Here is a 12,432-nt window from a genome sequence, read left to right on the forward strand (position 1 = left end):
CTCCAATGCCACACTGCTCCAATTTGTGCAGCAGTCTTCCATGTGCAACAGTATCAAAAGCCTTTCTAAGATCCAAATATATAATATCAAATATATATTCTGCCAAATATATATAATATAAGATGTGCAAATGTATCCCCAATTCATAAAGGTGGGATCAAAGGGTGACACGAGTAATTACAGACCAGTTAGTTTAACTTCTGTTCTGTGTAAAATAATGGAATCACTGGTTAAAGATGCATTGCACGATCATCTAGACAAGACTACAGAAATAATTCAGACACAGCATGGGTTTATTAACGGAAAGTCATGTCTGACAAATTTGATTGGATATTATGATGTCTTTACAAAGGAACTGGCTGCAAAAAATAATTCTGATATCATATTCTTAGATTTCAGGAAAGCTTTTGACACTGTTGCACATGGAAGACTACTGTATAAATTGGAGCAGAATGGTATTAAGGGTAAGTTGCTACAATGGATAAAAGGATGGTTGAGTGGGAGAAGACAGAGGGTGGTAATCAATGGGCGCTGTTCTTCGTGGACTAATGTTATTAGTGGAGTCCCACAGGGTTCGGTTTTTTTTTCTTGTTTGTTGTTGGCGCATCAGTTCTGTGGCCATATTGCACCTCCCAAAATTTTTCACATTTTACTCTGATCCAAGCCCAAGGCGGGATTCGAACCCGTGACCTTTGGGGTGTGAGGCAGGCACTTTACCCACCTGGCTAGCCCAGTCGGCACAGGGTTCTGTGTTAGGTCCACAGTTGTTTTGTATATTTATCAATGATATTGATGAAGGTATATCAGGCTGTGTCAAAGTTTGCAGATTATACAAAGGTTGGCAGGGTTGTTAATGACAGTAATGCCAGTGTGCTACTGCAACAGCATCTAGAAAATTTGGGCAGATGGGCTGAGAAATGGCAACTGACATTTAACCTTGACAAATGCAAAGTATACTGCATATGTGTAGAAGTAACCCCAGAGGAATGTACCTACTGTGTGCTACTACACTTAGGGTAGTAGAAAATGAAAAAGACCTGGGAGTAATTGTGCAGTCAGATATGAAGCTTTCTGAACAATACAGACAGGCTGCTAGAGCAGGTCATGGGGTTTTGTCAATGATATACAGGAATTTTGCTAGCAGGGAAAAGGAGGTGATTGTCCCTCTGTATAAAACAACAGTCAGGCCACGCCTTGAGTACTGCACACAGGTCCGGAGGACTCATTTAAGAAAGGATGTAGATTTGCTTCAGCATGTACAATGAAGGGCAACAAGATTGGTGAGGGGAATGAATAGATCCTCTTACCAAGAGAGGCTTACGTTCTGCAAATTGTAGTGGCTGGAGACTAGGCACCTGTAAGGTGATCTGTTTGAAGTGTATAAGGCCTTGAATGAGTTGAGCATGCTGAATTCTGATGGAATTCTTCCACTTGTTCAGATTATGAAGCTATGTGTGCCATAAATTTAAATTGAGGAAAGACAGCTGTAGAATAGTTGTCAGCGGGTAGTTAATTGCTGGAACAAACTCCAATCTGTCATTGTGGAAATTGATGAGTTTAATAAATTGAAGGAGGAACTGGACAAACATTTAGAGGGAATGATTGTGTGAATTTTTTTTTTTTTTTTGGCTAATGCTACATAAGGTCATGCGCTTTCTTTCTTGCATCACATGCCACGATTACTATTACAATTAGTATTACTATCTCCAGATAATTCTCCAATATGGCCAAATTAACTTAATTTCAATCTTTCAGTAACTTAGTACTGTCTTATGTTTTGCAAAAATAAAAACATATTCTTTTGCTCTCTTCTATGCTTAAATTAAGCAGATTTCTAAACAAGATCATATATCTCTATTATGGATTACCCTGACTTGTAATCTCTCTTGGCACATACACATCACAAATGTTGCATTATCATCATCTAAAAAATCTGTTTTTTTTTCTTTTGCTCTCAACATTACTTTTCTTCTATACAGCTACCCACTCTGTACAAATATGAAATCTGCCTTACCCTGGAATATTGTTCCCATATTTGGGGTTGTGCCCACAACCTCTCTCAGGCTTCTAGACCCCCATTCAAAAGTTGCAGTTAGATTGATTAATGACCTCTCTCTCTTACAAAGTCTCTCCACTCTCTTTCTCATAGATCTTTTGTTTCTGTTGTGTGCGTTTTCTACTATAGATATTTCCATGGGCACTGTTCTTTTCAATTAGCTTCTATAATAACACCACCCCCCCTCTCTCTCTCTCTCTCTCTCTCTCTCTCTCTCTCTCTCTTTCTCTCTCTCTCTCTCTCTCTCTCTCTCTCTCTCTCTCTCTCTCTCTCCCTCCAAACATGTACCACAACTAGTCAATACATCCTTTTACTGTTCAACTTCATACTCACAGAACCAACAATTCTTCTTTGTTATATATCCCTTCAACTTCCATTTTCTAGAAAAATCTTCATTCACACCTATTGAAAATAACGTCACACCTCTCCTGAAAATTACAATCTGCAGAAATTCAAGTCAACAAGTATCTTTTGAACCATCATCCCATGCATGATTCAAAAACTGTTATAAGTTCTGTTACCTTTAGTGTTTGGGTTTTCATTAAAAATAGACTGTGTGGTCCAACAGGTGACAACTGACATTTAATCCTTCTAAATATCTTTTTAAAAAAAGTATTTGGGCAGAAAATTAATCTGACAGTGTCATGAAAACTAGGGAGCATGGAATTAAATGTGGTTCAGGATAAGAAATATTTAAGGGTTGTGTTACCAGTAGATAAGAAATTTTCCATGTAGCAAAAGTAGGCAGCCAAGAAAACTCAGGGTACTCTTAGTAGTCACTATGACCTTTTCCAGCTAGGAGAAGGATGTTCTTTTTCCTCTTTATAAAACAGTGGTGAGTCTTCGTGTGGATGTAAATCTTCCACTTCCATTTCTGAAGTTGATTAGAGATGAAACAAAAAGGATGACTCTTACTTAGTCATACGCATTTCTACTGCCTGCCAAGTCATAGAGAGTCTAAAAACAGTGGAAGATTTTGTTTTGTTGTTCAGTAAGGAAGTACTTGATTGCTGCATGTGATTATGTTGTGCATTGGTTTACATTTAAAAATGATGTGTGTGCAAATGCCAAGGCAGAAAGGTAGCACAAATGTGCTATCTTTCTACTTTTCACAGATGGCAATACATAATTTTCAAATTTTCAATTTTTTGTAGATAGGTTTCCAGTACCTCTGGAATGTTTCAGATAAAGAAATAGATGAAGCAAAAGATGTTTTGCAGCATCAGTTCCATCGTAAGAATTAACCAGATGCTATTATGAAGGAAGAAGGGACTGTCGTATGGTGATCTTTGGTTAGAGAACTGACAGAAACCTAATGAATTAAGAAATATAAAAAATTATTCCAATCATTCTTGGCATTTTAATAAATTCCCATAACATTGCTTAATGTCAGAAAATATTCAACGGGGTGGAAAAATAAAATGAATTTGGGGCTTCTCTGTCTAGTGGAGCTTTTAAAATGCTCTTGACAGTGAAGTCCAAACAGCCTTACAACAATTTATGAACAAAACTTTGGCTCAGCATTTCCGAAACAATGCAAAGACTTCTACGTTTTCTTTCTCAAAGCAGTTGTAATCATAATCCAAACAGGAACCCCCAGACAGAAAAATCCTAGGGATTTAATGCTTTAAAGCATACTATACGTTTAAACAGTCCTATTTCTGTATATTAATATAAAATGTGACTGTTGTCAGTGAAATTTAAATTCTAGTGCAGTATGAGCTTAAAAAAAAAAAAAACTCATGTTTTTTTTTTTTTTTTTTTTTTTTAAACATATCCTGTTTTATGTGACAAACTCAATATTTTGCAAAAATTCCTGTTTTGGCCAAAAAAATGCCTTTTCCTTTTTCATTTGCCTAATCTCCTGTTTTTTGAAAGTCAAAAGTCAACAGCTGTGTCTTCTATAAATTATAAATACAAATTTTATTAACTTGCACTCATTTTTCTAACATAACCAGATGTTCCATTAAGATAAGTTAGGTTAAAAAAATAATAAAAAACAGCTTCCATCAAGGGACTGCACTGTGCTGCACTTAATTGTTTTATGGAATATTACCAATGAGCACATAGTGGGGAAGCAATTTGCTGACAATTTCTGTAATCTATTAATTTTTGTCCTGCAGTTTCACTAGCAGGAAATATCCAGACATTCCACAGATCCCTCAATTATGGCAACCAGATCCCTCAGAAGCCCTGCAGTCAAGAGGTCATTTCTGCCCTTTCACTCTCAGGTCACATTGGATGGCATCTAAGTGACTACAGAAAGCTAAATTATAGTCCTAAAACTAAAGATTCAAATAATATTCTCATATCATAGCAGAAAATGATCCCATATATGTGGGAAGCCTTCCTCTACTACAGCTTTCTGTTCGATCTAACATAATTTAGTCCGTTCAGTCCAGTCAACTCCTAGATACTGAAATCTTCGAACACCACAATAGAAGAGCCAATAATATTATTCCATTTCCTTTATTCCTACTGCAGCAACTCTCCTTCCAGACCAGCATGTACACCAATGCTAGGAGTTTGGTAAATAAATTTGATGAATTTGAGGTATTGCTCAAAATATCAAAGGCTGATATTGTTGGGATATCAGAGACATGGTGTCACAGAGATATAAGGAATGCAGAACTGGAATTTGTGGAGTGCAATGTGTACAGAAAGGATAGACAGGATAGGAAGGGAGGAGGGAATTATGCTATTAGTTAAGAAATACATAAAATCCAAGGAAGTGATGCCAGTTGACATCGCTGGACAGTGCAGTGTCGAGTCAGTTTAGTGTGACATAAGCATTGGGAGATCAAAATTGAGAGTAGGAGTGCGCTATAGGCCTAATGATTCTGATAAGTATGACAAGAAACTGTACAGGGAAGTAGAGTGGGCCAGTAAATCAGAGAGTCTTATAATGGGGGATTTTAATTTCCCAGATATTGACTGGAATTTGTGGGTTGGTCACTCACACACTAGCAAGGCTTTTGAGGATTTATTGGATGATTGTTTTCTACATCAGCATGTTTGGGAGGCAACTAGAGGGAGTAATGCTATTGATCTGATTATCAGTAGTGATTCTTCATGCATTAAGAATCTGCAGATAAAGGAACCACTAGGTGGTAGTGATCACAGTGGGCCAAAAGTGGGATTTACTCAAAGAGGGATTTGCTGAAGTGGGATTTACTCAAAGAGGTAACTACCATCAGGGGTAAAGGGAAGGGTTTTTGCTTTCGTGAAGCCGACTACGATGATCTGACACAATATTTAAATTCTATACAGTGGCACCAACTGATGATGTTACCAACAGCAAATTCAAAATGGGAAGCATTCAAAGAACTTATCTTGGAAGCTACTAGGCTTTACATACCAACTAAGAAATATTGTTCAAGGTTTAGGCCTAAATGGATGTCAGATGAACTAATGAGACATATGGCAGAGAAGAAAAATGCATGGGATACATATAAATTAACATGTGACACAGAAGCCTATGATAGATATAAGCTGGTCTGTAACAAGTTACAAAGGAGGTTAGGCAGTCGAAGGCAGATTACGAGAAATCTTTGGCAAAGGACGCAAAGAAAAACAGCAAAGAGTTCTTTACTTATGTAAACTCTAGAAGGAAGGGGATGAATCAGATTGGTCCACTTGATATCGATGGTTCAACTGTTGATGATCCTGCTCAGGGAACTAACAAACTAAATGAATATTTTGCATCGACATTCACGCATGAGGAGTTATTCAGCGAGGGGAATGCCAGAGGTGTATTCAACTCTGGCAGTAAGCTAGATAATCTTGTAATAACTGAGAGTAAAGTGGAGGAGAAATTATTGAAGATAAACACAAGAAAGGCACCTGTGGTGGATGGGATCTTTTCCATTATATTAAAGGAGGGAGCAAAGGAAGTAAGCAAACCCTTAGCCATAATTATGAGAGCTTCCTTGGATTCAGGGGAGGTACCCATAGACTGGAGATGTGCAAATGTGACCCCAATTCACAAAGGAGGATCAAAGGCTGACACAAGTAATTATAGACCTGTGAGTTTAACTTCTGTTCCAGGAAAATTAATGGAGGCACTGATTAAAGAAGCACTGCAGGATCATCTAAACAAGACTTCAGTTATAGCTCGGACACAGCAAGGTTTTTTGTTAAGGGAAAGTCTTGCCTGACCAATTTGATTGGATACTATGATGCAGTCACAAAAGTACTGTATGCTGGGAATAACTTTGATATTATATATTTGGATCTTAGAAAGGCTTTTGATACTGTTACACATGGAAGATTGCTGCACAAATTGGAGCAGTGTGGCACTGGAGGCAAATTACTGCTATAGATAAAGGGATGGTTGATGGGGAGAAGACAGAGAGTGGTATTCAATGGACACTGCTCATCATGGACTAATGTTATTAGTGGAGTCCCTCAGGGTTCAGTGTTGGGTCCATTATTGTTTTCTGTATTTATAAATGATATTGATGATGGTATATCAAGCTTAATGTCCAAGTTTTCAGACGATACAAAGGTTGGCATGGTTGTTAAGGACACTACTGACGCTATGCTGCTGCAACAGGATCTGGAAAGGTTGAACAGATGGGCTGAGAGGTGGCAAATGAAGTTTAACATTGACAAATGTAAAGTACTATATATGGGAAACAGCAACCCCAGATCAACGTATCAACTCTGTGGTACTACACCGACAGTGGTAGAGAATGAAACGGGCTTGGGGGTAATTGTGCAGGCAGATATGAAGTTCTCTGAGCAGTGCAGATGGGCTGCAAGAGTAGCTCATGGTGTCTTGTCAATGATATACAGGAATTTTTCTAGCAGGGATAAGGAGGCGAGTATTCCCTTGTATAAGGCAATGGTCAGGCCACACCTTGAGTACTGTTTACAGGTCTGGAGGCTTAATTTACGAAGGATGTAGAGCTGCTGGAACGAGTACAGAGAAGGGCAACAAGATTAGTGAATGGAACAAAGGGTTGCTCTTACGAAGAAAGGCTTAAATTTTGCAAACTACAGTGTCTGGAGACTAGGCACTGGCGAGGTGATCTGATAGAGGTGTATAAAGACTTGAATGGTTTGAGCATGCTCAATGCCGATGGGAATCTTTCTCTTGCTCAGAATAATCACCTGAGAGGGCATAAATTCAGATTGACGAAAGACAGATGTAGGATAGATGTGCGGAAATTTGCCTTTAGCCAGCGGGTAGTTGGTTGGTGGAACAGACTTCCATTGTTGTTGTGGAAGTTGATAGGCTAAATAAATTTAAGGCTCAGCTGGACAGGTATTTCGAATGAATGAAGGGGTGAAATGGAAGTTTTTTTTTTGTTGGCTGATGCTGCATGAGCTTGTTTTCTTGCATCATATGCCTCTACTAATGCTAATGCATATAAAACTATCCATGACTAGGAAAAATAACTAGCAATTTTCCTAGATATCTCAGCAATCAGAATCCAAAAAATGCCACCCAGATTGTATTTGGATATTTGTTGTTGTTTTTTTGGAGCATTAGCAACTAAGGCCATATTGCTCCGGGAATATGCAGTGGTCATTCCCTGACCTTTCCGCATCCTCCGTATTTGGTGGTGATGGGCTCGAACCCCGTTCTAATCAAGAAGCGTGTGCTACGCCCTGCTGCTTCTTCCCACCTGGCTGCAGAGGCGCCACCCAGATTGTACCTAGAAAAATTATAATATTTTTTGTTCAGTAAGCTGCTAAACCAAAGTTCCATAAACATACTTATGTTTCTATCAAGTGGATTATTGACCACTGAATCATATTGGTAGGATAATTCTTTGTTTTTAAAACAAATTCCATGCATTAAAATACTAGCAATAAGTTTAATCAGTTTATATATATATATATTTTTTTTTTTTGTATTATCATCTCTGTATAGTGTTGTATTTCAGTATTTTGTGCTTGGAAGTAGATGCTGCAGAGGAAGCAAGGTTCTTGTACATAATGCTTTTCTGTGTTTCTGTGCATATTATAAATCCACATTTCTTCTAGTAATGTTCATTTTTAGCCAGAACAGAGAGAAATGTTTTCCCTCTACATTATTTATTTTCAGTTTTGATTCATACTAGATTTTCACTTTTTGGACAATAACTGCAAAACTTACCCCACCTTTGGTGAATTATACGTTAATTTCATGCATAGCATTAACCATTTGTTTATATTACAGGTTGATGATTTAAAAGAAAAACTAACTATTCAAGAGGATGAACTTAATCAAAAGACTGAAGATGTCGATCAACTTGTAGAAATGGTTGGTCAAGAAACAGAAAAGGTCAAAGCAGAAAAAGAAATACTTGAGGAGGAACAAAGTAAGGTAGCCATAATACAAGAACAGTATAACGAGGAAAAGAAATGTTATGAAGAAGCAATGGTGCGAGCTCAACCTTCATTACATGCTGCAGAGGAAGCTTTAGGAAATTTAAACAAGGTAAAACTAAATCACAAGTTAAATAACACTAATTTTTATCAATAGGAAAAAGAAAGCTCAAGTAGTTGCATTATGATATTGATTTCCCAGAATATGATGCCATAAATAAATGAATAAGTAAATGTTTTGTTTATACTCTGTCTGTTTATACTAAATCAGAGGTGTTCATAATTATTAATTTCAACAATGAATCTGCATTTTATTGTATTTTTCAATCGTATGGGCTTCACCCTAAATGCAATACTTTTTCCATAACATGATGACTAATTTTGAATAATAGTGGTTTATTTATCCAAGTGATATATATATATATATATATATATATATATATATATTGTGTTCTTATTGAAGATTATGATAATGATATCTGGTTAAGTTTACAGTATTAGGTATTTGTCAGTTGTGCAACGTTAATGCTATTGTACATAGGGCAATTAGACATTATACGTGCATGAAATTATATTGCTCGATTTTATTTAATTAAATGGTATTTATCTGTAGGGAATTAGGTGATTATGGACCAGGCTACCAAGTTAGCAAATGTAAACTAGCTTTAGCCTGGGAGGCCTATAAACGTTATATTAATGAAATGGTATTAAAAATAATATGATGCTAAATAATGAAAATAACAATAAAAATTATAATAAACAATGTAAATTGCAAATAACATTCCCTCATTTGGCCATCTGTCTGCTACTTCATTGGGGGCTTTGAGCAGAATGATAGCCAGACTAAAGGAATGTCTCATACCTACCCGTTTCTGTTGTTGATATACCAGTTTTGCCAGTTATTAATTTTTAAGTGATAGTATTAAACTTAATTTTTAAGTGATAGTATTAAACTTAATTTTTAAGTGATAGTATTAAACTTAAAATTCAATGAGAAAGGATATGTTTAGTTTAATTTTCGTAATTTTTTAAATTTTTAAAATTTAAAATTTTTAAATTTAAATTTTAAAATTTACCAACATAGTGTCAGAAACTGCAAACTAGGATAGGTGACACAAAGCCCAATGGGTATGTATCAGAATAAATGAGAAAGGTTCTTACTTCCTTCTTGTTCTGTGATGGTCAGACAGAAAAGGGGGTCAATTCCTGCCTTCAGGTTGTTTTATATGTTGATAAGATTATACTGCGCAGACGCCTTTTGTAGATTATGGTGTGATGGTGAAATTGCTGTAGGCAATTTATCATGTGTCAATGCAAGTGTTTTGAAAGCCATGAGAGGGTTTATATTTGTGCTTGTGGGAGGGTTTGCTTCTGATGTCGGAAGGAACCTATATAAATGAAATGATGATATATATAGTAACATATATATATAGTAACATATAGTTATGGAATAACCAACTAAATATTAAAATAGGTTGCCTCCATAGGTCAGGAGCGGGAGTGCAGTAGCACACGCTCTTTGGCATTTAGCAGTCAGGGGTTCAAGCCCCTGACTGCTAAATATGGTCAATCTGCCAACCCACACTGGACCAGCATGGCAGATTATGGTCCATTTCCCTCAGCATGAATTGTTGAGGGGGCTTCCATCTTGCAGTGGGTTGATAATGGCTGCAGTTTACCTTTTTTTTTTTTTTTAGGGAATAACCAACTAAATATTAAAATATATATCTTTGACCCACTCTCACACACAATAGCTAACAAAATAAAATGTTTTGTCAGCACAACAATGGTGTACAACAGCCACACTGTTAATATACAGAAATATCCAAGGTCTAAGTTGTTACTTTATTAGCCCATTCGAGTTTAAATAAAGAAAATACACTATTAAGTAGAAATGGTAAAACGCCAGCAAACAAAAATAACATGCAGACTGAGCACAGCCCATCAACCCAATGACAAAAATATTGCAAGATGAGAAATTACAGATCATTGTTAAATTTTTCAGTTAAGAAAGTTTATAAAGCTTCAACTCTGCCTTAAAGCATTTTGAATAGCACATGGAAAGTAAGAGAAAAAGAAAATGTCTGAATGGATGCATACCTATTTATTTACTCTTCTTAATGCTGAAGAGTTATAATGTTTTAGCTACTTACTGTTAGGAATAAATTTTAATAAATTAATTTTAAATTTTAATTTTAAATAAATTTTAATAAATTTTAGGAATAAAGTAATAAAATCAATAATTATTTGGAATAGCTATATACAGGGTGTTTCAGTTAAACGTTTCAGAACTTCTAAGAGGGGTAGGGTACATCCTGACAACTCGAAATCATATAGCAATGTGGGGTCGGAAATGCTTTCCTGAAGCGGTGTTGTACACAGAAGCACCATAAAGAAAAGAGACCGTAAGTGAGAAATCGTTTTAATAATACATGAAAAGAAGCAAAAGGTACATGGATTAAAGTAAGTGTTCGAAGTTTCTTCCACGGGCTACAATGCACGCCTCACATCTCCGACGCATGGACATCCGAACATTCTGGAATACTCCAGGCGAATTTCGAATTTCTTGAACAAGAACGCCGAGTTAGTAGGATGGATGATTACACGAACGCAGAGTTAGCCGATATGCATTTGGCATACGGGGCTGCAAATTGTAGTGGGCCAGCCGCACAGCGTTTGTACGCGGAACGATATCCGACGAGGCGTATTCCCAGTCATAATTTCTTTGCAAGACTGCACCAGAGGTTAGCTGAGAGAGGTTCATTTGAAAGAGCTGACAGGGACAGGGTAAGAACAGCACGGACTCCAGCCGTCGAACAGAATGTGCTGCAGCATGTACAGGGGAATCCAAGAACGAGTACACGAAGTCTAGCAAACGCAGTCGGGGTTTCCCATTGCAGCGTCTGGAGGATTCTCCGAGAACAAGACATGCATCCGTTTCACGTGCAGCGTGTCTAGACACAGCAACCGGAGGATTATGCACCTCGTATTGCTTTCGCACAGTGGTACCTTCGAAAATGTGCTACAAATCCCCTTTTTCCTGCTGAAGTGTTGTTTTCCGATGAGGCATCCTTCACAAGGGAAGGAATTTTCAACACGCATAACGACCATATCTGGGCGGTCGAGAACCCGCATGCAATACGACGTCGTGCAGCACAGATTCGATTTTCGATCAATGTATGGGCCGGTATTATGGGAGATCACCTCATCGGACCTTACCTGTTCCCGTGTCGTCTAACCGGACCTATCTACTTGATCTTTCTGCAGCAAGTATTGCCACAACTTTTGAGAGATGAACAGATTTCTGCATCTATGCAACAGACAATGTGGTTCCAACACGATGGAGCCCCTGTCCATTATAGCGGAGATGTTCGTAACTACCTGGATGTCACATTTGGTCAACAGTGGATCGGACGTGGTGGTCCCGTGCGTTGGCCTGCTCTGTCACCCGACCTATCATGTCTTGATTTTTATTTCTGGGGTCATATGAAATCGCTAGTTTATGACACCCCCGTTGACAATGCTGAGGAGCTGGTTGCAAGAATCGCAGTAGTTGCCGAAGAAATTCAAAATTCGCCTGGAGTATTCCAGAATGTTCGGATGTCCATGCGTCGGAGATGTGAGGCGTGCATTGTAGCCCGTGGAAGAAACTTCGAACACTTACTTTAATCCATGTACCTTTTGCTTCTTTTCATGTATTATTAAAACGATTTCTCACTTACGGTCTCTTTTCTTTATGGTGCTTCTGTGTACAACACCGCTTCAGGAAAGCATTTCCGACCCCACATTGCTATATGATTTCGAGTTGTCAGGATGTACCCTACCCCTCTTAGAAGTTCTGAAACGTTTAACTGAAACACCCTGTATAGACAAAAAATAAAATTCTGATTAGAGTATGCATAAAATTAAAAAAGAATGTTTGCTAAGTATGAAAGGAGTGATTTTACCTAATATTAATACCTTGATTTCAATAATGAAAATATAAATTTTCTATCACATCAGTTTTTTGCTGTGGCACACTTTTACTACTATACATTGCATAAAGTTAAAATAATAAT

General features: G+C 37.4%; 1 protein-coding gene across 1 annotated transcript in view; it reads left to right on the forward strand.

Annotated features, from left to right (window-relative positions):
• The window catches only part of LOC150089496 (dynein beta chain, ciliary-like), a 1,205,440-nt gene that overhangs the window by 770,799 nt on the left and 422,209 nt on the right, over positions 1 to 12,432 (forward strand). The window contains 1 exon segment of the mRNA XM_090390004.1: positions 8,226 to 8,486. Coding sequence (XP_090246130.1) covers positions 8,226 to 8,486 — 261 coding nt within the window.

Source organism: Mastigoproctus giganteus, chromosome 2, assembly GCF_048544385.1.
Source record: "Mastigoproctus giganteus isolate SK-2022 chromosome 2, ASM4854438v1, whole genome shotgun sequence".
NCBI lineage: Eukaryota > Metazoa > Arthropoda > Arachnida > Uropygi > Thelyphonidae > Mastigoproctus > Mastigoproctus giganteus.